This window comes from Neomonachus schauinslandi, chromosome 13 (genome assembly GCF_002201575.2).
Source record: "Neomonachus schauinslandi chromosome 13, ASM220157v2, whole genome shotgun sequence".
NCBI classification, from domain to species: domain Eukaryota; kingdom Metazoa; phylum Chordata; class Mammalia; order Carnivora; family Phocidae; genus Neomonachus; species Neomonachus schauinslandi.
Window position 1 is genome coordinate 8,329,465 of NC_058415.1, and position 24,707 is coordinate 8,354,171.

At 43.9% G+C, this 24,707-nt stretch overlaps 1 protein-coding gene across 1 annotated transcript in view; it reads left to right on the forward strand.

The window, feature by feature from the left end:
• Positions 1 to 24,707, forward strand: part of LOC110584335 (histone-arginine methyltransferase CARM1-like) — a 177,185-nt gene that overhangs the window by 86,560 nt on the left and 65,918 nt on the right. The window contains exon 5 of the mRNA XM_044920742.1: positions 13,929 to 14,039. Within this exon, the coding sequence (XP_044776677.1) occupies positions 13,929 to 14,039 (111 nt within the window). The remainder of the gene's footprint in view (positions 1 to 13,928; positions 14,040 to 24,707) is intronic.

Genomic DNA, 24,707 nt, shown 5'->3' on the forward strand with positions numbered 1-24,707 from the left:
TATTTTATTTTTTAAAGATTTTATTTTTTTATATGAGAGAGAGCGTGAGAGAGAGAGCATGAGCAGGGAGAGGGGCCGAGGGAGAGGGAGAAGCACGCTCCCCACTGAGCAGGGAGCCTGATGCAGGGTTGGATCCCAGGACCTCATGACCTGAGCCAAAGGCAGATGCTTAACTGACTGAGCCACCCCGGTGCCCCTCATGGCCATTTTAGAGCTAAAAAAACTGAGGCCTAAGGATGCTGTTAATTTCCCTGCTTTAGTAAATGAAAAGGTCAGTCTTACTTTAGAGCCCACCACCTCCACAACCCCTGAGAGGTACTACTGAAATTGCCAAGGGAGAATTTTGCTTCTCTGGGCTAAAGGGTGGTGTGGAAACATTTGGTCACCTAGATTCCCCATTCCCTGTGCATGAATGAGGCAGCCTGGCACATGGGTTATGGTGGAGCTCCAGAGCCGGAAAACCGCGTTTGAACTGCAGCCTGGCCATTCACCATGCACCTGCCATAGACCTTTATCCTGTTGTTCTTGAGCTCTTGGGCAAGTTGTCTACCGACTCTGGGCTTTAATGTCCTCATCTGTTAGAGTAGTGACTAATTTTTGGAGTCCTTGCAAGGTCAAGATGACAAATTGCATAGGGAGTTCTCAGTGACCCATGATAGGAAATCAGTACCTAGTAGCAAGTATGATGGTCGTCACTCATGATGTTGGGGATGATGCCGTAGTTTCTACCTCTGCTATAATTTTCAGTCTTTCAAATCTTGATTTTTTTTTTTTCATTCTGCCTCCTCCATGCAGTTTTAATGAAAATCTTTTCTTGGCCAGAGCACTGCTGGCTGAGAACTCCATTTGGAACCCATCCAGGAAACTGACCCTGCTGGAACCCACCCCATTCCCCTCCTCAGAGTTTCTGTTAATTGCCATCTAGCTATTTTTAGTTTCTTCAAGTGTGTGCTGGGTCCAAGCAGGGGAAGTCCATCCTGCTGAGGGTGTGGGGCTGTGTGAACTGTAGGGTTTTAATTTGGAAATATTTTGACACTTCATTTGTCAGGGCACCAGTTGCTGGAAACAGGAGAATAAGCAGGAGCCGGGAGCTTATTACTTTTTTTTTTAAATCAGCGTTTTCACAGAGGAGAGAATCCCCCATCGCAACAGCTGCTTCGTGCCTTCAAATATGCAGTTGGCTTAGGAAGAAGGGATTTGGGGATTTGAAGACTTAAAAAAAAAAAAAAAAACCCATAAATAACAACAACAAACATGCAAAGCAACCTGCCCTGATTGTCAGCTGCTATTCAGATTTGCAGAGCCTGAGCTCCAGGCCCTTCCAGTGTGAGTTTTCTTCGCTGTGAGCTTATCATCAGCTTGGTCAAAGGTGCTTGAGTCTGTCTCTCATCCTCCTCTAAAATTTTCCTCCCGCCTTGAAACACTGCACACCCTTGGTTAACCTGGCGCACTAATGAGGCCTGACCTTCATCATCAGTGGGAATAAAGGCTCCAGCACAGACCCACTCAGTAGTCCTATCTGCGTGTGATGAAACAGCTCTTGCCTCCTTACTTTTTTTCCAAAAACCTCTTTAATGAGGTATGAATCACATCAAAAAATTATGCATATTTAACATGTACAACTGGATGACTTTGGTGGCGTCGGTATACACCACAGTCTATGCCATAAACAAATCCAGAAGTTTCCTCCTACCATCTTTACTTATTGTTATTATTTTGTGATAAGAACACTTAAAAGTAAGATCTGTCCTCTTAGCAAATTCTTTAAGTATGTGATACGGTATTGTTAGCTGCAGACATTAGGCTGTGCAGTAGATGTCTAGGAATAAGAATTGAATTATTCATCTCGCATAACTGAATCTTCATACCCTTTGACTAATACTGTGCTGTTTCTCCTTCACCCCGGCCCCTGGCCACCAGCATTTACTCTCTGCTTCGATGCATTGGACTGTTTTTGATACTTGACATAAGTGAAATCATGTAGTATTGGTCCTTCCATGTCTGGCTTATTTCATTTAGCGAATGCTCTCCAGATGTATCCATGGTGTTGCATATGGCAGGATTTCCTTTTTAAGGAAGAATAATATTCATTGTGTATAGATGCCACATTTAAAGAAATCCGTTCTTTAAATCCTCCACTTCCTGCCCCTGAGCATAGTCTTTGACCTGTTGACAGCAAAATCCTTGCTCAGTACTGCGTAGGGAGGTGGGAAGAAAGGAAATAACTCCGGATTCCTGCTAGATGTTTTGCACATCTCATCTCACTTAGTACTTGCGTGTTAGGGTTGTTAGCTGCCAACATCAGAAACCAGCTCTGCAGACTTAAGGAGAGAAAGAGAGAAAAGAATTGCCTTAAAAGGTACAGGATCATTGGACACTAGGTGTGGAGGCCACATGACCAAGAATCATTTCCAAAATCATGCTGCAGAATTGAACTCAAAGAGACAGAGGTGCAGCCAGAGATGGGCACCGCAGGGGCGCAGCCTCCACCCGGGGCTGCCCTTGAGTGCTATCCTTAGAACGTCCCTCTGACGCGCTCGAATCTGGAGGCACCTGAACAGATTCTGTGGCATTCCCGAATCTTCACGTTCTGAGCTTCGTGTGCAAAGCACGTCATCTTGGCCGAACATCAGTCATGCCTGTGATTTAGCTTCAAGCGTGCTGGAAAAGAGTATCGGACACCTCCCGCTTCCCTACTGGGAAGTTGGTGCTGCCTCAGAAGTGGGGTGCTGTCCAAACCCAGGAAGGGGTTCAGATGCCGAGAGGCACAAAAGAATGGCAAGTACCCCGTACCATAGAGCAAACAAATATGATACAGCTTGTTAGTCTAATAGTATGGATGAAGGGACCTGAGATACATATATTTGAGTAACTGGCTTTAGGGTGCACAGCTACTAAGTGGTAGTTACATGCAAACTCAGGTCTATGTATCTGTGTCTATACATCTGTAGAGAGACCTGAGTAATGCATTTTTTTTTTTTCCTATGGCTTGGACTTTGGAGGCTGTTCTAGTTTCCTAGGGCTGCCATGGCAAATTATCATAAACTAGGTAGCTTAGAACAACAGAAGTTTATTCTCCTACTGTCCTGGAGGCCAGTTCAAAATTAAGGTGTTGGCAGGGCCATGCTCCTTCTTAAGGCTCTGGGGGAGGATCCTTCTTTGCCTCTTCTTAGCTTCTTGTGGTTGCTGGCAATCCTTGGTGCTCCTTGACGTGCAGATGTATCATTCCAATCTCTGTTGTCATGTGGCATTTCTCCCCATTGCATCTGTGTCTCTGTGTGTAAGTTTCTCTCTTCCTGTAATGACATCTATCATATTGGATTTAGGGCCCTCCATAATCCAATATGTTGTTATCTTAATATATCTATAAAAACCCTATTTCCAGACAAGGTCACATTCACAGGTTCTAGGTGGACATGAATTCTGGGAGACACTTTTCAACCCAGTATAAAGGCCAAGGTTCATGTTGGGTCATATATCACAAGAACTTCTCCCAGGGATTAATTTTGTGAGGTAGAGGTGAACAGAAAGACATAGAAATGGGCCTCAGTCTTAACTGATTTCTTTGGGCCCTGAAGCCTTAAGGGAGCCTCTGTGTAGATTTCCTGAATGTGAGCATGAAGGCAGATGGTGTGTCTGTGCCAGGATTCTCCCGAGCTTCAATAGAGTCTGCTCCTGAAGGAGTACGGGAGAGAGATACCAGAGTCAGCAGAGGAAAATGCTTTCATTTGGTATGAAAGCAAAGTACAGCTTTCAGGGAGAGCCAAAAAGACTGAATAAATAATGGTCTCAGACTGTTTGACTGTTTTTTAGGGCATTTGGGAATGAGAGAGCTGGGGGCTTTAATGCAATAGACAGACTTCTCGCCAAGGTATGTGTGCTTAAAGCCTATCTCTGCATCTTTCAAGATGGTGACATGTGCCCTTAATTTTTTTGAGGTTAATTTTAAATTGGGGTAAGAACACTTATATAGTGGCTGTAAGAATTTAGCGAGCTACATAGGGCAGCTACATAGTCTCAGCACAGCATCAGAATGCTGTGGACGGGCCTCACTGGGGTATCTGAATCCGAGATCATCGATCAAAGATATGACTTACCCAGACTTGTTAGGGTGACTGGGTTCTGTTACTGTAACAGTCAACCCCCAAACCTCGTAAACGACCAGAGCTTTATGTCTCATTTAATCCATTAGGGGCCAGCTGAGGGCTGCGCTTTGTCTCATTCTCACCCTGGGACCCAGACTGAAGGAGCAGCGTCCACATGCAACATGCAGAGAAGAGAGAGTGGCAGACCACACCCCTGGTTCTTAAACCTTCTGCCTGAAAGTGACCTGTGGTATTTCTGACCACATTACATGGGCCAAAGCAAGTCATGTGGGTGGTCACTCCTAATTTTAAAGAGCAAGGGAACGAGATTCTACCATGTGCACATAAGGAGAACCAGGAATAGTTGGTAAATGGCACTAATGACCATCATACCAGATGCCACTTTTGCAAAATCATTAAAGAAGGGACAGATTGCTAAGGTGATATTGTCAGTGCATCAGCTGTGCATGTGAGGGAACTAGGGAAGAAAAAGAGGGGTTTGAAGGATTAATATTTCACTACTATGGTTTTATTGGTTATCTTACTATTAATTTTGGCCTGATGGATCGCCTGCTCACTGGATGCAAGCCAGTTTAGAAAGTTCCTAGGGTTGAATTTCTAAGCCTTCATGTTCCCTCTAGGGCAGTGCCATGAAGGACCAATCTGGAGCAGCTACTGACTTTGCTAAAGAATTAGATAGAACACTCTATGCAACAATAATTTCTAAAGTAGGTGACTTGGTTTTAATATCTGCTTTCCAGGATAAGAATGTAAGTAGACAAGATAAAAATCAATAAGAAGCAGTTACAAAGGACCCAACAATCTATTAATAAGCAGTTGTAAGTACTGTACTAGAACCTGATCTTTTCTAGCACTAGACCAGGAATTCGGCTCCGATGAACTTAGAACTTGGGCTCTGCTTTTCACTTAATTTCCTAAATCTGAGCTATTGACAGCCACTCAGATTCAGTGGTGGTTTGGGTTTAGAATGGAATTGCCGGTAAATGTTGAATTTCATATAACTTCCATAATTTTCTTAGCCTCAGTTCCCTAAATCGCAGATCCTAGGGCAGAGGCTTAGGCGCTAGTACTTTATTAGGGAGGGCAATCTCAGGAAAGCACAAGTAACGGGGAATGAGGCCAGGCAGAAAGGAGAGAGAGAAAGAGAGAATAAGAGAGCATATTACTGAGCTCGCCACAGCTCTATGAAAAACTGATTGCTTGGTGTCTTTCAAAGAGGCATGTGAAGCCACTTTATCTCCAAGTAGTTCATCTAAGGGGAGGAGAGGAGAATGATGTGTCCATTGGCCGCCATCTTGCATTGGTCAAAGTTTGCCTCCAGGGGGTGTCAGCTCCCTTGCACTTCAAGGGCACACATGCATGAGGGCTGAGCAGATGTTGTAGTGCTTGCCTCCCGCCTCACACACAACAGGGGAACTAGGCAGGAGGCAAGGAACAGAATGCCTGGGGCATGAGTGGGGGAGCGGTTTTGTCCTGCCCCTGACCAGTCTGAGAAATGAAAGGAGCCCCCGCAGCAGACTCCTTAGGCAGCAGGGGCTGCAGCAGCAGGAGCAATGAAACTCAGGTCCTGGTTTTGAAGATCAGCACACCCTCTTTCTAGGGCCACTCCAGCCAAACAGCGAGGCAAATGTTCCATCCTGGCATGACGCAGAACCCAAATGGATTATAAACACCACCCCAGCCAGGAACCTGGGAGTCAACCTAGACCTTTTCTTTTCCTCTCCAGTCTCCAAATCCTTCAGCTTCTATTAACTTAGCATTTTTGCAACTCTTCCATTCCCCTCTGTCCCCCAGCTCATTCTCAGTTTTCCTTCTTAGTGTACCTTTCCTAGAATGTTGCCAGTCTTCCAGTTAGTTTCCCTACTTGGACCAGAGTGAAAATATCTTTGGCTTTACACAGGAGAAGCTCCCCACTCACGTTGGCTAGAACAGTTGAAGGTGGTATGCCTCCAAGGTGTTTTAACCCAGTTACTCGGAACATCACACCCCAGTTTAACCATGTCCCCAAAAAGGAAGAGGCATCTTTTCTGTGTGTCTGTCTTAGGGGGGAGGAACTATTTCCCAAAAGCCCCCAGCAGACGTCCCCTCAGGTCTCATTAATAACATTATATCACACACCCAAGCCTCAAGCCATCGTTGGCAAGAGGAAGGGAACTAGCTAAGTTTGTGCTAGATGGTTCAGGATCCCTCCCTGAGACTGGGGGATGGTAAACCACATGCAGGAGAATAAATACTCACTAATACTGAGGTCCTGCGAGGAAGGAAGAAGGGACTGATATTGGTTAGGAACCACCTGGATTTGCTCTGCTTCCCCCGAGCTCTGCTTACTCCGAGTTTGTGCCCTCCACCCCATGCCACCAGTGTGATGCTATTAAAATGCAACAGTGACCTGAAACTAATATAACATTGTGTGTCAGCTATATGTAAATTAAAAATTTTTAAATAAAAAATAAAATATGTAAAAAATGCAACAGTGAAAGAATTCTCCTGTTGAAACATGTTATGGTCCTTTTTTGCTTAAGATTCCAGTCCAAGCTCTTGGTCTTGTCTGTAAGACTGTCATGATCAAGTATCTGCCAGTTTCTCCAGCTTCTGGTCGTGCCATGTTCATATTTCATGTGTCAGCCTACTTCTACCTCTAGCATACAGATCGTGCTCCTGAGGAAATTTACTGTCTCCTAAATGTGACTGGCTCTGTTATTCACAGGTGCTCCAGCCACTCCCTCAATGCCAAGAGCACAGCATTGACTCAACTTTCAATTTTCATTGCTCTGTTTACCTCACTGAAGTCTTTCCAGACTGCTGGATGGAATATTCATCCTTCATATTCTCGCTGTGCCCTTTATATCCTTCGTTCATTGCCAGTGTAACATATTGTCATGCTTCTTTCTTAGACATCTCTTTCTCTGTATTCATCTCTGCATTCCCAGCCCCTAGTAGTGCTTGGCACAGTGGGTAACATGAGGCATTTAATAGATGTCCGATGGAGTGTCTAAAGCTTTAGAGCTAGGTGCACTCATCCAAGACCATTGGCAGCATATGAAGGGGCTTAATCATCAGAAGATAAACTAAGAGTGATCAACATACTCTGTGTTTTCCATAATCATGGGAGAACTGGGGGAAAGGTGGTTAAAAGATTGGTGATGGGTTTATCTGTCCTCTGCCAGAAGACCAGGCAGGATGAAGCAAGGTTTCCTAAGCACTAATTATGCATTATTTAAATACAGACAGCTCTTTGGTTGAAACCAAGTTTCACTGCACAGCAGATGTAGAATCCTGTCTTCTGAGGAGCTATCACGGCAGGATTCTTAGGCCGTAATGAAAGCGCTAATTATCTGTACAAGATTTAAGTCTTCTTAAGGGATGTCTTCTGCAGGCCTTGAGATTATTTGGAATTTTTCTTCTCTGACCACAAAAGGCCGTGCAGTTCCTTCATTCTGTTACCACCTAGAAGGTTTTTAGTCCATCTGTCAGTCAAGAGTTGGGACAGTGGCAGAGTCAGGTGCAGTCCATGGAGGAAGACAGTCCATGGCAGGTAATGGTGGTAGTGTGCACAGTGCTGCAAGAGTGTGGGGCGTGTATCACTGTGGGTGGTTTGGTGGGGGTGTCTGCAGTTTTAATAAGAGGATGGCCGGAAGAAGCACTGCTGGCCATGGAAGTGGACAGGTGGGTTGGGCACAGAATTTAGGCATACAGGGCAAAGAAAAATTGCAGTTGGGGGATTGTAATTCAGATCAGCAATTGATATGCTCAAGCAAAGAAAGAAAGAATGCATAAATAATAAATAATAACTGGCATAACTCAAGGAATGGATTGTGGGATGATCGGGACCTCACTCTTGGAAGGCAATTACAAAAATCCAGGGGCAAAAAGAAGGCTACATGTGGCCAATATTACTGTAGCCTGAGCAGTACAAGGAATAACATAGCTGGAAGATGAAGGGAGTGGTTAAGCGAGCAGGGTTTGAATTAGGTATGTTTTTTTTTTTTTTTATTATTTCATCTCTGCCATTTAGTAAGTACACAGCTTGACCTTCATCAGATTCTCAGCCTCTTTACAACATGGAGAAAATAATAGTGCTCTGATTATAGAGTTGTCCTTGCAAGTAAATAAGGTGATGCCTACACAGGCCTAACAACATAATAAGTATAAAACAAATGGTACATATTTACTTTATTTTTACTCCATTTTTCAAGAATAATTTTATTTCACACTTCCATAAAGACCCAGATATTCCTCATTAGTTTTAATCTAGTAAATCCAGATAAAGAGCTTTGAACCCACTTGGAGCTTTTTTAGCCCTGTCCAAACATTTTGCAGGATTTCTTTGCCCAGGAAAACCACTAAAGCTTGTAATTAAAGTCATCTGTATAAGCAAAAGGATGACCCTATCTTTTTAATATTTTTCAAACTTACTTTATTTACAAATAAATTCTCAGAATTTTTGGCCACTATTACATGGACCAATTGTTGACTTTTCCCTATTCGTTCTGGCAGGATTTCACACCATTTTCTTATGCTCCCCATATAAGCCCCAAATTAGCCATGTCTTCGGTTACGGCCTGTGTATCCAGGGGCGGCTGAGGATGTATTCTGTCTCCAGAGGAGCATTGTATACAAGAGCCAGCTGGATCATAGTGTAATGATAATCTGGCAATATCAAAAGTGTCATCCTTTGAAGGATGCTTAGGATCGCTAGATTGGAGAGGATGTGTTATGCTGGTAGAAGGTGCTTTTTCAGGAGGTAATATTTTCTGGGTAATGGATTGGTTCCCAATTTGTGGTGGTGAGACACATTTTTTTTTTTAAAGATTTTATTTATTTATTTGAGACAGAGAGAATGAGAGAGAGAGAGAGCACATGAGAGGGGGTAGGGTCAGAGGGAGAAGCAGACTCCCCGCCGAGCAGGGAGCCCGATGCGGGACTCGATCCAGGGACTCCAGGATCATGACCTGAGCCGAAGGCAGTCGCTTAACCAACTGAGCCACCCAGGCGCCCCGGTGAGACACATTTTTATGTATTTAGTTTGTTCAACAGAGATTTAGTGAGTGTCTCTACTATGTGCCAGACCCTGTGCAATTATCAGGGATTCAGTGGTGGGTGAGAAGCAGATGGAAGTCTCTCCCTTAATCAACCTCACAGTCCAGGGGAGCAGACATTAATCAAATAATCACTCATTGGATAGAAAACTATAACTGTGATGAGTGTTATAAAGGAAGGGCATGAGGAGGTGATGATAAGAAAGCATACAACAGGAGGACTTTACTTCGCTTGGGAGGGGAGCAAAGAGTAGGGATGTCTTCTGTCATGGAGAGCCATTTGGAATCTGAAGGATGAGTTGGTGTATCAGCCAAGGACTCTGCCGGAGAGAGATGGCACAGCCGACACAGTGCTTTAGGAGAGTTAAATAACGGGACTGCACACCAAGATATGGGCACAGTTAAGGGAGCCAGCATAGGGAAGCGAAGCAGCCTGGCACTAGCAAGAGTGGAGACTGGACAGGATGGTCATGGCTGTAAAGATGGAAGCCCAGTAGGAACTGTGGCTTTGGGTAGCGGGGACATCCAATCCATGGAGGCCCAGGAAGGAGGAAACCAGGAGAATAAGTCATCTGACCTCACTGTCCTCACTTTGACTTCCTGTTGTCCCTTCTCTTGACTGCTCCCACCTGGAGTCCAGTGGCAAGGAAGCCATTGGTGCAGTCCACATAGGTTAGCCTCCTGACAAAGAGCAGGTGGAGGAGAGTGGAGCACAGATCTAGAGACGCAAATAGAAAAGATCTAGCACAATTAGCACTGAGTAGGTAAAAAAAAAATTTGCCATAGACTGGTATCATAGAGTGTGCAGTGGGGAGCACCCCACACAAAGGGAGCAGCATATACTAAGGCCCTGGGGCAAAAAGGAACGTGGAACCTTCCAAGAAGCCTGCCTCAGATGGTCACAAGAGTGACCCAGGGGACACGTTGGGATCAAAGTCAAGGAGGAAGGACAGAGATCATGAAGAGAAACAGTATAAATGTCAGGTCTGTGAGGTGGCTTGGAGGCTAAGAAATAAGAAATAGGCCAGGAAGCAGAAGGTAAGGTTGGGGGAAACAGTTCAGGATATGTCTTTAATAAGGCAAGGGCATCCTGGGCTTAGCCTCTTTGGTTGCTAGCTTTGCATGCAAGGACACTCCCAGAGTTCAAATGGCTGGAAAAAGGCATAAGCCTTTTCCAGAGATAGTTCAAGACAATGTTGGAATGAGGAGACTGCCCTATTAAGTCATTGCGTTCAGTCATTTAGTTAACAAATATTTATTAATGGTTTTTGTTTTCCTGTTGTACTAGGGGCCGAGAGATAAATGATGATGTGATTTTTGTCTCTGGGGAGCTCATGGGCTCAGCAGGGAAGGCAAACACATAAAGAAGTACTTGCAGTATCCTGTAATAAGCTCTCCTGGAGAGCTATGTATCAGGCACACAGAGCCCAGCCTAGACTGACTGTGTGGGGAAGTGAGAGAAAGCATCCCAAAGATGTGATCTCTGGGCTTGGTCTTCACTTCCCCAGGTAGAAAAATGAGATGAGGGATTTCACCCAGCTGTAAGCCAACTGCTAAAGCAAACTGTCTCTAAATCTCAGTGGTTTAACGTAATGAAATCTTTCTTTCTCCTGCCATGCCCAGTGTGTTCTGAGTGGCTCTTCCCAAAGGGGTGACCCAGGGGTTTGGGCTCCTTTTAGCTCCAGGAGCTGGTTTCCAGTGCCGCTTCATAAGGAGCAGAGAGCGTGGGGAAGGCACAGTGTACCTTCGGCCACCTTCCCCCAGAAGGGACCCTGATTATTCCCCTCACACTCCATTGGGCCAAAGTGGTCCTATGGCCACACAGAGCTGTGGACTCTGAGAGAGCATGAACCTCTGGGGGGCTGTCAGCTGCCTCTGTGGCAGAGGATGGCACACGAGTGAGCCTAGAATCAGGGAAAGGCATGCAGTTGCTGAGCCTGGGAGGGGTGGGGAGGACAAGAGGAGAGTTACAGAAAAAGAGGCCAGGAAAGTCACTCGGGGCTGGATTTCTGAGGCCCAAGGACAACACTCCAAGGAGACGGGGACCTTCCCCTTAGCTGTGTAGCACCATTGGTGGTGTCTCCTTAGGGTGTGATGTGATCAGATTTTCATCTCTACACGGTACACCCTTTCCTCTCATCTTTTGATACACAGAAGAAGGCCACAGTGGTGTGGAGGCCAAGCACTGTCTGGCCCTGCTACTTACTGGCCATGTTACCTTGAGCTGGAAGCGGTGTCTCCAAGCCTCAGTTACCTTATCAATAAAAGGGGGATAAACTATGTACTTCCCATCCCAAGGAGGCTTGATGATCAAATAGCGTCAGGAGAACGTCCTTTAGAAACCCTATCTGTGTTAGCGTCCTCTCTTCTCCCAGATTTGGAAACCCCAGCTGGAAAGGATAGTGTATTTTCATTAGAGCCTAAATATTTGCTTCAGCCTTTTTTTTTTTTTTTACCAGAGAATTTATTCTAAGCCTGCCAAAGCTTTTTTTCCAATGTTGCGTGGCTTACACAGACAAGGCAAAATGTTCCTTTCACTCCCCACCATCTCCTGTTAGCCCCAGACTGAAAATCGCTTTATTAATTTTTTAAATACACAAGTGGAAAGTAGATGACATTATCTGTTTTTCCAAGGCCCACGCTCTGTTTTGAAATAACCAAATGAATAAGGTTATTTTGGCCTGAAATTAGCTATTGAAATAAGGTATTTGGAAAATTGCCTTAGTTTGTAATTTTTCTTCTCTTCTCTAGGTATGGTCTGGGTCTGTTAGAGCATCTTCTACCAAATGGACTGATTTGGCAGAGGTTGAACCACATACATCAGGCTCCCTCCCATCTCTGACCTTTTTCTCTTCCTCCCCATCACCTCTCTCCTCTCTCTCCTAGTGGCAAACATTGCTTTGGTTTTAATCTGCAGGGTCAAGGAACTGAAAAACACTGTTCTAAGATGTGCTTCAAGCACCCTAATAAAAGAGAAAAAGAACACCATTCACTCATTTCTAGGGCACCTGTCGCCAGAGCAAGCAGGTGCAATTTCCATTGTTTCCTAATTTTGCATCCATATTTTGGACTGAACATGGAATCTAAAGTTTTATATTTTTATTGAATAAGGCTCCAGAAAGGTTCTTTTGGATCTGGTGTATCTTTTTTGGGGGGCGGGGGGCTGTGGATTGTACCGTCTACCTTAATGGCCTTCCGTCCCTAAACCGTGGTCATAGGTGTTCTTGGAATGGAGCGGGACCCATGTGAAGATGTATTTCCAAGGGAGGATAAGGGGAAGGGAATGTTGGTATTTCTAAAAGTATAGACAGCCTGACAGCAAATTCCAGAGCCTGGGTGACATTTTAAATTGGTAATGCTCCTAATTACCCAAACCCTAGGAAACCGTATGGAATCCAGCCGCAGTTCTAGCATTAATGTAAGTGAGCACTGTGAACCCATCACTAACAGCATGCTCTCTTAGAATAACGGCACGGTATCTGCATCAGCACAGTGTGGTACTGCGCTTAAAACCCACAGACACGCACACACACACCGTCTTGATATTTCCTTTTTTTTTTTTTTGGAAAAATTTTCCTGCTATCAAGTAAAAAAAGAATCTTTTCTAAATTTCCTACAAAAAGTAATACTAAGTAATACTTTGTTTCCTTGTCAAACATCGCCTATTGGTATCGTTGTATTAAAATGTCAGATTTATAAAGATGAATTTAAGTAAACAGTGTATGGTTTCATGGAACATGAGCTTGGGTGAAGGCAGAAATACCCAGAGTCAAGTCCTAACTCCCCTGTCTGCTGCTAAGTGAACTTGGGCTGGTTGGTCAATCTGCGCTTCAATTTGGTCATCTCTGAAGTAGACAAAATAATGCTATTTACTCAAATGTTTATTGTAAGCATTTGGAGCCAATCAAAATGTCTTGCTCAAAGCTAGTGCTGAAAGATGCTAAGAGTCAAAGTCATTGATGTGGCAGGAACCCCGTAGCCTGAAATTTCAGTGATCAGATTGAGATTTGGGCCTTGGCTTCGGCAGTGTTTGGGGAGGGGACCCAATACATGCCATCCACCGCTTGCTCTTAGCGTGTCGGCCCAAGTCTTGGGCCCTTGTGCTTGTGAGTGCACAAGTGAATGGTGATTTTCTTGATTTAAGTCCCAGGTCTGAACACAGAGAAAAGAAGAAAAGTGTCTGTAGATTCCATGTGTCCACTGTCTTAATACCCTCCTACCTTCCATTTATAAACCTCCCCAACTTTGTGGAGGGGCCTGGATAAAAAACAAGCACATATCTCACTTTTGGATTTTTAAAGGCTTTATCTTCAGTTATTTCTGAATAAATAAAAAATATATTTATTTATATAAAATTATATATGTAAAACATATAAAAACTGGTGACAGTTTTCATTTTGTTCATGCTAACAGATTTGATAAGCAAGCTCATTCATGACACTTTACTTTTCTTGGCCCTAAACATCCTAAAAGCAATCCATGCTACAAAGAAACTATAATAATAAGAGCAATGATTTGAAAAACACCAATTAGGTGCCAAGTGATTTGTATACATTTTATGTTCATTAATCCCTGTAGCAAACCTTAAAAAGTGGGTATTATTAAGCCGATCAAATATCTGAGAAAAAGGAGTCTCACAGAGATTCATGAGTTGGCCAAGGTAAGACCACTTATAAATAGCAAAGCTCGAACTTTAAGTCTGATGGCAAGGCTCAAAGTTGGCATGGGGCCAGGATACCTGCATGTGTTCTCACCTCTTTGTTGTCTTTGCTTTCTCCTCCAGGTTGTTCTAGATGTTGGTTGCGGATCAGGAATACTGTCATTTTTTGCTGTACAGGCTGGAGCTAGGAGAGTGTATGCTGTTGAAGCCAGTTCAGTCGCACAATATGCTGAGGTAAGTGGTCGCATTTTTGCAGCGGCTACTAAGTAGGTCTTCGGTCAACTTCAGGGGTCTGGCTGATAGGCTTTTCCAGGTAGGTCATTTAGGAGAATTTTTTCACCGGTCTGATTTTTTTTTCCTGTTGGGATTTTACTGCTGCAAGAAGCCAGACTTCGCTGTAGGCACTGATAGGCAAACAAGTTTTTAAAACATTTCATGATACTGAAAATAGAGCAAAACTTTCTTCATCCCCATCCACTGGGTGGCAGGTGGGCCTGGGAGAGATGAATGTTTTCTTATCTTTAATGACCTACTGAGGTGAGGAGTCAGACTTCCCTGGAGCTAGATTTATTTTGTTCTTAAGTGCTGTGTGGACAATAGCTGTACCACTCACTTTAAATTTTACTTTGGGCTTAAGGAGCTATTGCTACATGGTTGTATTTGGAACATAGATGTCTGTGTTCCAGGGAGCTTTTTCAGATTTCAGGCTCCGATTGGAGGATAGGGAGATGCTTTGTTTTAATATAGCACTCTATTACCATTATGAAATGTATACAAATATTAGAGAATAAGTCAAAGTCAAGAGTCAGGTAACAATCGCTTTCAGTAATACTTGGATATAATAATAACACAATCAAGCTGCAGAGAATGGATGTATGTGTGCACGTGCATGAACAGGGTAATGTGCCTGTCATTCACAGCTGGAGGAGGCCTGAGTTTTAATGAGGGATAGGATGACCGAGAGAGAAGCTTGGCCGTTCCTTCTGATGAACTTCGCATAATATTGTCCCAGCCCCGGACAACCAGTAGCTCAGGGTGATGGTTGGCTTTGGATTGAGTGAGCAAAGAGGGACCAGAGACAAGTAGACCAGTGGGGCATGTTTGGAAAGGAAGAGTGCAAGAGCCTAATGGCTGGCATGTTGTTATATGCTTTTTCCCTTCCAACAAACGTTGGATAAAATATTTTTGGTCATTTGCTACTTCACAAGTTCTTAAAAGTTTTTACTGAAAATTAGATACATGCAAAAGAATATTTGTAAAATGTGTAAGTGTAAAGGATCATGATACAATGAATGTGGGCCCTGTACCTCTCTTCAGAAATAGGCCATTAGCATTTCCATTAAAGGTCCATGTATCTTGTCCCGATTGCTTTTCCTTTCTGCTCTAAACAGAGGTAACCACTATCTTGAATTTTTGTTTGTCATTCCCTTGTTCTATAGAGTTTTACCACATGTATTTCTGTCCCTAAAAACGAATCCCTTATGAACTTTCCATAAATAGAATCATAATGTATGCATTCTTCTATAATTTGCTTTTTTCATCCCACATTATGTTCCCGATGATCATTTTGTGGATGCAAACAACTGTTGTTTCTTTATCTTGAGTGCTTGAGAATGTTCCCTTGTATGAAATGCCTCAAGTTGTTTGCTCACTGTTCTGTTGGCAGACTTTGGATGGCCTCCATTATAAAAGTGTTGTTAGGAATATTCTTGCATAGCACTCCCCACTACATCTTTGCTAGAGTTCCTCAACATATACCCATCAGTAGAATTGTTGGGTCAGAGGACAGGCCTACCTTCGACTCTGCTCTGTAATGCTCACTTGTTTTCCAAAGTGGCTCTTCCGGTTTTCACTCTCTCCAGTAGTAACCAAGAATGCCATTGTTCTGCAATTCTGTCAGCACTTGATATTGTCAGGCTTTGGAATTTTTGCCCATCTGGTATTTATGACTTGATGTTTGCAGTTTTAATTTGCATTTTCCACTTAATAATGACTTTGAGCATCTTTGCAGAGTGTTTTGGCCATTCTCTTCTATGGAATACCTGTTCATTTTTTTTTTTTTTGGACAATTTTTATTTTGAATTATTTTTCTAATTCTAATTCATTTGTAGGAATGATTTCTATATTCTGGATATTAATCCTGTTTGGTTCTATGTGTGGAAAATAACTTTTTACAGTTCATACCTCCCCTTTACTTTTTCTTTGTGGTCCTAGTAGACTTTAAGTATGGAATTCTAAAAAAGGAGAAGAGAATATAAACTTATGAGGAGAGAACCCTATAGTTAAACGTGCCTCCTCTTAGATTTTCATAGATCTTAAAATGCATTCCTAAGGATAAGGGGGTGAGCATAGAAAGCATAGAACTTTGTCTCAGGTGCTGCTCATTTAATCATACTTACATTCAATTGCATCCCACAATTCTGTTTAAGAGTAACAGTACTGATTAGGGTCTACACCTATCTTCAGAGAGGTTCTATTCTGATAAGAGATTGATTCTGTTGTCTCTTGTATCAGACACCACCCCACAAAAAGAGTGGCATAAATAATTCAGGGATCTTCTTTTTCTCATACAGTTTTTTTTTTGCATATATTTTAAGATGATTCAAGACGTATCAGTTCTTTTTAAAACCTTGAAAACCTAATACCCATGGTTATAGTATTTTAAGGAAAAACAGGAAGAAATTAGCTAGAGACATCCTTGCATTTCCTAGCCATAATCCCGTCTCCAACCCCAGCATAAGCTCTCAGTAATCATCAGTACACCATGGGAGGAGCCATTCTAGAACCATCTGTGTGACTGGTTTCCCCAAGAGAATCCTCATCAGCAGGATTGTTGTCCTTCTCACAGAGTGGGGCTGCCCTTGTGGGCACTTTTACCCAGGGTGTGGCTGCTGTATAATTATAAGGGTCTCTAGCAAGAAGCTCATCCACAGGAGAAGAAAAGAGAAAGAATTTAAAAATTTAAAACTTTTTTTTTTTTTTTTTTTTTTTAAAGATTTTATTTATTTATTTGAGACAGAATGAGAGCATGAGAGGGAGGAGGGTCAGAGGGAGAAGCAGACTCCCTGCGGAGCAGGGAGCCCGATGCGGGACTCGATCCCGGGACTCCAGGATCATGACCTGAGCCGAAGGCAGTCGCTTAACCAACTGAGCCACCCAGGCGCCCTAAAAATTTAAAACTTTTTAAAGATTTTTTTTTTTTAATTTATTCATTCAAGACACAGAGATACAGAGAGAGAGAGAGAGAGCATGAGCAGGGGGAGAGGCAGAGGGAGGGGGAGAAGCAGGGTCCCCGCTGAGCCGGGAGTCTGATGCGGGGCTCGATCCCAGGACCCTGGGATCATGACCTGAGCTGAATGCAGACACTTAACTATCTGAGCCACCCACATGCCCCTAAAATTTTAAAACTTTTTAAACTATTTAAAACTTTTTATACCATTTGAAACTTGGAATAATTTCAAACTTATAGGTAAGTTGTAAAAATAAGAATATTTCAAAGGCTACCCAAATTCTGTTTACCTAGATTCAACAGTTGTTCACCATTTTACCCCATGTGCTTTATCATTGACTCTTGCTTTTCTCTCATCCCCTCCACACGGATATGTATACACGTGTGTATAAATGTTTACATCTATGTGGGTAAGAGATAGAGATGGATGTACACATGCACTTTTTTTTTTTTTTTTTTTTTAAGAGAGGGAGCACATGCACAAGTAGGGGGTGGAGGGGCAGGGAGAGAGGGAGAGAGACAGAATCTTAATCAGGCTCTGCACCCAGCACAGAGCCCCATGCGGGGCTTGGCCTCATGACCCTGAGATCATGACCTGAGCCAAAATCAAGTCAGTCACTTGAACCGACTGAGCCACCCACGTGCCCACACATACACTTTTATCTCTGGGCCAGTGATATACATCATAGCTTTTTGTCCTTACGCATTTCAGTGTATATTTCCTAGGAATGACGCTATTCTCTTATGTAACCAAAGAAGAACTTAATTTAAAGGTGAAAATGACTTGTCCATTGAGTCCTTCGGTGTTACGGATCAAAAGGTTTTGGAGAGGCCCCAGCATGAGCCGAGAGACCATCACTGTGGGTGTTGAGGCGAGGAGAGTCTATACTGAGCTGCCTCTTTGCTTGTATATCATTTCCAGCGAGACTTGATTTTTTTAAAGCTTTAAAACCATTGTTCAAATGAATCCCAAAAGCCATGGTTTTATGTTATCTTTGTTTTTGGCTTCTGTAGAGGATTTTTGTGTTTCCGTAATCTTCCTTTTCTGTGAATAGTTGGGGCAGGTTGGAGGCAGGGGTGGCTTTTCAAATGCTGTGGGGACTGCACAGAGTCCTTGAAATCCTTGACGGCAGGTCTCTTTGGCCCTCGAGACCTTCCCTGCATGTGGCCCTAAGGACAGGCTAGTTATAGTGCATTCAGGGCCAAGTATGATTAGAACCTTCTCAAAGGATGGATTTAATGCCAACGCGGTCCCTCCTGATGAAGACTCTGGCCTCCGCCGTGTCTCCACCTGCTGCCATGGGCATCATGAGATGCTCCCGTGGGCCAGGCCTTTTCACCCTGGTGCAGAGCAACCCATACCAGCTCTTGATTTCTGCTTCTTACACTGACACTTGTCTGCACAATTTGTGGGTGGCAAAATGCAAGTGTGAACAGCCCACAAAAGATTTTCCCTCTAAGAATAGGCTTTTATAGCAGCTCAGCACACAGTGCATGGTGCTCCTTTCGACCTTTTCATTATTTGGTAATTGAACCAGCAGACATTTAATTCTTTCCTCTGGAGTCTTCATTAAATTGCTCGGAAAAGATAAAGTTGCAACAAGAAAGAAAAATGAACAAATTTAACTACCATTGCCTGTGCCTGGATACTTCTCATACCAGGCTTCTGGGCTTTAAGTAAACAGAATATTTTCAAATTGCAGTGAGTTCAATTTCAGTTGTTTTCAGTGGCTCAAACTGATTTTGTAAGGGCTGACTCTCAGCCGACAGGATGATGTGAGTGACTCCTTATCTGGAGGGCACATACACGGAGTCATTTTTTGCAGGATGGTCATGAACTTGCCCAGGTACAGCCATGTGCTCTCACCCTGGGCCCCATCTGACATTTCTGGGTCAGTAATAAGAGATCATCCTTTTCCACGGAACAGAGAAGGACTAAAGGTCTCCCATGGGTTTCCAGCCCGTCTGCCTCAAAAGGGCAGCTCTGTCTTGCTCTCTTTTTCCTGTCTTACGTATGAAACATAGAGCTGAAGCTCTGGGATCCTACAGACCAAATGAAAAAGAAAAAGGCATTAATCGAATGCATACACATACATGATCAGGGAAGGGGGTATTCCTTCATTTAAACTGTACACAAATACAGGTCATGTCTCTCCATCTAATTCCTCGGGGGGCCAGGAGAATAAAAGACTATGAGGGTAAGCATTCATGGATAGATTTATGTGTTATAAACAAAGCGAACTTACAACAAAGCTCTCTGGCACTGAGATTTAACAATGTCCATAATCATTATTGGGCCACTTAATGATTAGACTTTACTGCTACATCATTCCTACATATGCCTCCTGAGGATGACTTTTAAGGAGTCAGACCAGCTATTTCTAGGTGATGGGGCAGTGGACGTAAAGGCAGGTGGAATCAGAGCCATTGTGACACTGCCCTTCTAGACCTGCTGGGTTCGTGATCTAGGGCTGGGCTGCTCTCTTTGAAATGGAAGCCAGGGCACACCTGTGGTTGTTTATATTTCAATGTAAATTAGTTTTTAAAACTTAAATTCCTTAGTCACACTAGTTGCATTCCAAGGGCTCCACAGCCACAGGGACTAATGGCTCTGGAACTGGACAGTGCAGAGAGGGAGCGTGTCCATCACTGCAGAAAGTCCCAGAGGGAAGAAATGGAGAGGAGAGGACACGAGTGGCCAGACTTCACTCTGTTGGCATGTGGCGGCTGGGCCGATGGCTGTGTTCACTGCCAGGTATTGGGGGCCCTGGCCAGATCGGACTGGCTCAGCGGTAGGTGAGGCGCTCTCCCCAGTCCCTCGTACTGTGGGCATTGTTCATTCCCTTATTTACGTGTGAGATCTGTCATAGAACGGGTTCCCTAGGAAACGGACTGCTGCAGAGAGCTGCGTGCAGGAACTTTGTCACAGGGGGCTCTTGGGAGCCTGATGTGTAGGGAAACCAAGGAGGCAGGATAGTACTGGGCAGAGGAGGTGTTAAGCTGCAGCATGGTCACAATAAGGTGCACATCTAATTGCACAGGAGTCCCCACGCTGACACTACCCATCAGGCTTGAAGGACGGAAAGGCCTTTGCCTTTCCATCCCACACCTTTTTTATGTACACTCCTTCAGGAAGGGCTGTGGCTTTGGCTCAGGTGGCTCTCTGGGCCGAGGGCATTTGGTAAGACCAGACCCAGCTGAGAGCCATCGTTGCCAACCTTCCAGCAGCTGGGGAGACGAGTCCCGTGGTCCCAAAGCAAGGATCGGTAACCTGTGCCCCAGCAGGTGCTACAAGATCAAGATTCAGGATCCTGACTTGGGGCTACAGACAGGAAGCTAGAGGAGAATGGAGATAAAGATGGAACAGGAACTCCAGGAAGTGATGGATCAAGTCAGATGACACTACTTAGGCCACAGGGCAATTGGTCACGTGTGCTTTAGGTATGACAAAGACTTTCTAGAAACAGACTGCACCACCAGACGTGATGTGCCTTCTACTATCTGAATATCTGAAGCCCTATGAGGACACAGAGTACACGTAGGACATGATCTCTCCCCTCAAGTAGTTGACAATCCATTTGGATTTCAAACAAGTGAAATTCGCGACACAAGACCTTGAGTGCACGTGAATGCCTGTGAGTGGCAGCGATGAGAAACGCCAGGGCCAGGACCAGTTCCCCTCTGCTGGGCGGGTCAGGGAGGCTGTCAGAGAAGAGATGGGATTTGAATGGAATCCTAAAGGGCGAAGGAAATGAATTGCTGTCTTTTCACGCTTCACCTCACTGCCAACAATGACCTTTTTGGAAACCCTTAGGTTCTTAGGCTATTCCTCATCTTAAATGGGTGGATAATCTCCTCACAAAATGCTTCGAAGGCCAGTTATTAAAAAGTGCTTCTAATGTTTAATCTTGAACACTAGGAAGAACATATACTTTGAAGTTTTCTGAGTTTATCCTGATTTCAACTCTTTGAGCTGGCTTTTTTTCCTCCAGTATTTTTAGTGTCTCCTGCAGCGTACTTCTTTCTTCTCATTCTCCGGACACCAAATGCCTGAGTCATGAAGTTCTATCCAGCCCATCAACACTTTTTATTTTTGCACTGACAATAAGGTTAAGAAGTGGCAGTAAGGAATCTCTGAAGGAAATAATACTAATAAGCATTTTGCACAGCTGAACATTTAGAATTTAGGATGCATTTCTACATCTATAAACACGTAGTTCTTCAGGAAGAATCTGTGAGGGGCTTGGGGCAGATAATATCATACCCATATTACAGATAACAAAGAACCTTGGAGAAGGTAGGTCATGAAGATGGGACACAACTTGTGAGACACGAGCCCTTCCTGCTACCTCCTTCTCCAGTCCAGGTAAGCAGGGGGCTCGTGGTTCCCTTAAAGGTGAGGTTCATGTGTTGACTAGAAGCTGCAGCCCCTACCCCTGTAGCTAGTTCTTCTAGGAGCCAAGAGAAAAACCATCTTTTTCTTCATGAGGAACTCATTTTGAAGCACTTCAGCAGGCAGACAGGTCTACCATGTAAGAAGGAAACCTTCCTCCATTGATAAAACTACCTTAGCAGAGTTGCAGTTTGGAGAAGTCCATGTTTGGGGTGCCTGGGTGGCTCAGTCAGTTGAGCATCCAATTCTTGAGTACAGCTCAGGTCTTGATCTCAGGGTCATGGGATCCAGCACTGCATCCTGCTCCATGCTCAGTGTGGAGTCTGCTTCTCTTCCTCTCTTCCTTCCCCTCTGCCCCTCCCCTGGCTTGTGCATATAGTGCACACTCTCTCTCTCTCTCAAATAAATAAATAAGTCCTAAGGGGAAAAAAAAGTCCATGTGGAATGCCACCCCATTTGCCACAAGACCCTACCCAGGAAATAAGAACCCTTCTTTTTTATTTTATTTTATTTTATTATGTTAGTCACCATACATTACATCATTAGTTTTTGATGTAGTGTTCCATGATTCATTGTTTGCGTATAACACCCAGTGCTCCATGCAGAACGTGCCCTCTTTAATACCCATCACCAGGCTAACCCATCCCCCCACCGCCCTCCCCTCTAGAACCCTCAGTTTGTTTCTCAGAGTCCATAGTCTCTCATGGTTTGTCTCCCCCTCCGATTTCCCCCCTTCATTCTTCCCCTCCTGCCACCTTCTTCTTTTTTTTCTTTTTTTTAACATATAATGTATTATTTGTTTCAGAGGTACAGGTCTGTGATTCATCAGTCTTGCACAATTCACAGTGCTCACCATAGCACATACCCTCCCCAATGTCTATCACCCAGCCACCCCATCCCTCCCACCCCCCACCACTCCAGCAACCCTCAGTTTGTTTCCTGAGATTAAGAATTCCTCATATCGGGCACCTGGGTGGCTCAGTCGTTAAGCGTCTGCCTTCGGCTCAGGTCATGATCTCAGGGTCCTGGGATCGAGTCCCGCATCGGGCTCCCTGCTCAGCTGGGAGTCTGCTTCTCCCTCTCCCTCTCCCCCTGATTGTGTTCCCTCTTTCGCTGTGTCTCTCTGTCAAATAAATAAATAAAAATTAAAAAAAAAAAAGAATTCCTCATATCAGTGAGATCATAGGATGCTTGTCTTAACAAGAACCCTTCTTATAGCTGGATTGGTGATTGACAAGGCAAGAAGGCATATGGGAGAAAACATCTATGCCTCCTTGTCTCGGTCAGCATTCCGTTCCTTATAAGGTAGGCCGAGACACCTTTGCCAGGATTAGAATTGATGATTCTGGAATCAGACAGTGTGGGGTTGTGTCCTTGATCCACAGCGTAATGGCCATGTGATCTTGACAAGTGTCCATGTGACCTTGGCAAGTATTAGTTTCTTATTGCTGCTATAAAAAATTAACATGAACTTAATGGCTTTAAACAGTACAAATTTACTACCTTACGGTTCTGAAGGTCAGAAATACAAAGTGGATCTTGTGGGGCTAAAATCAAGGTGTCACAGGACTGTCCTTTTCAGGAGGCTCTAGGGGGGAATCTATCCTTTGCCTTTGCCAGGGTTTAGAGGCTGCCCACATTACTTGCCTCGTGACTTTGGTTTTTACCATCATCTTCTTCTCTCCCTTCTGCCTCCCTCATGAAAAGATCCTTATGTTTATATTGGGCCCATGAAGACCATCCAGTATACTCACCCCATCCCAAGATCCCTAATTGAGTCACATCTGCGAGGCCCCTTTGCCACGTAAGGTCACGTACTCAAAAGTTTTCAGGGAGTAGGGTGTATACTTTTTTTTTGGGGGGGGGCACATCATTCGGCCTACCATATTAAGTTACCTGACCTTTCCCTACCTCATTTTCTTCATCTATAAATTTTAGATAGTAATATACCCTTGTGAAGATATTTATGAGGATCACCTGAGAAAATCAATATAGAAATTAGCACAGTGCCTGACATTCTCTAGCTCTTGTTATCCTTGTCGCCATGGCGATTATCAATACTATTATAGGGCCTCATTTCATCCATGTCTCTGTACAAATCAACCCAACAGAGATCATGGGAGGGGGACCACCAGGCAACAATGGGAGTTGTGGGGCCGGGCAGGGCACATTTTTTAAAAAGTGTGTGTTTAAATTGCATTTTGAAATTTCCTTTTATGACTCCTTTTTAAAACCCAGGCAATTACAAGATGCAGGGGCTGTGCATTGTGTCCAGCCCTTCTCAGAGCTTCTGCAGACTGGCTGGAGCAGTGTGTTAAACAGCTCAGTAACATCTGGGTCTCAGGAGAAATTCATAGCTGTTTCTAAATCCTTTCCGCAGTAGAAACTGTGCTTGCTGACCCAAATCTACTAAATTCTCAGACGGCCTCAGGTTTGGTGACTATTGAGAGGGAACACAACTACTTTGGCATCAGGGAATAAATAACACGGTGGCTCCAGACGAGGATGCATCAGGATCCCTGAAGGATTTCTGTAACACGGATTGCTGAGCTCTACCCGCAGAGTTTCTGAGTCAGCAGGTACAGGGATGTGGTCCAAGAATTTGCATTTCTTCAAGTTCTGTTGATGCTGCTGCTTAGTCAGGAGCCCACACTTTGAGGATTGCTGGGATTATATAACATCAGAGATGTAACCGCCCCCACGGTGTCTGAGTTGGAGAAGTAAGGGAGCAGGCATAGCAGCCGGAGTCTACCTGCCCCAAGCTCCCTGCAGCGGCAGCAACACCCCCTTTTATGATGGATAAATTTTATTACATCCACTTTAGTAAATAGCCAGAAAGGCTGGAAGCCTGATACTAAATGTAGTGTGCACATCACTGAGACTTGGTTAAAAACAACTGGATTGACTTCAATTTCTTTTTTTTTTTTTACTTTTAAAAAGTTTGCTTTTATGTTTAACCTCAATTTCCTTATTTTCCCAGTTGTATTGAGAAATAACTAACATTCGTCACTGTGTAAGTTTCAGGTATGCAGCATGGTAGTTTCACTTACGAATTTTGTGAAATGATGACCACAGTGGGTTTAGTTAACATCTGTCAACTCATACAGATACAATAAAAAGAAAAGAAGAAATTTTTCCTAGTGGTGAAAATTCTTAGGATCTGGTCTCTTAACTCTTCTGCATCGTACAACGGCGTTAGCCGTAGTCTGCACGGTCTGTATTACATCTCCAGTACTTACTTCTAAGTGGACTTGTGTACCCTCTGACCTCTTTCCTCCAT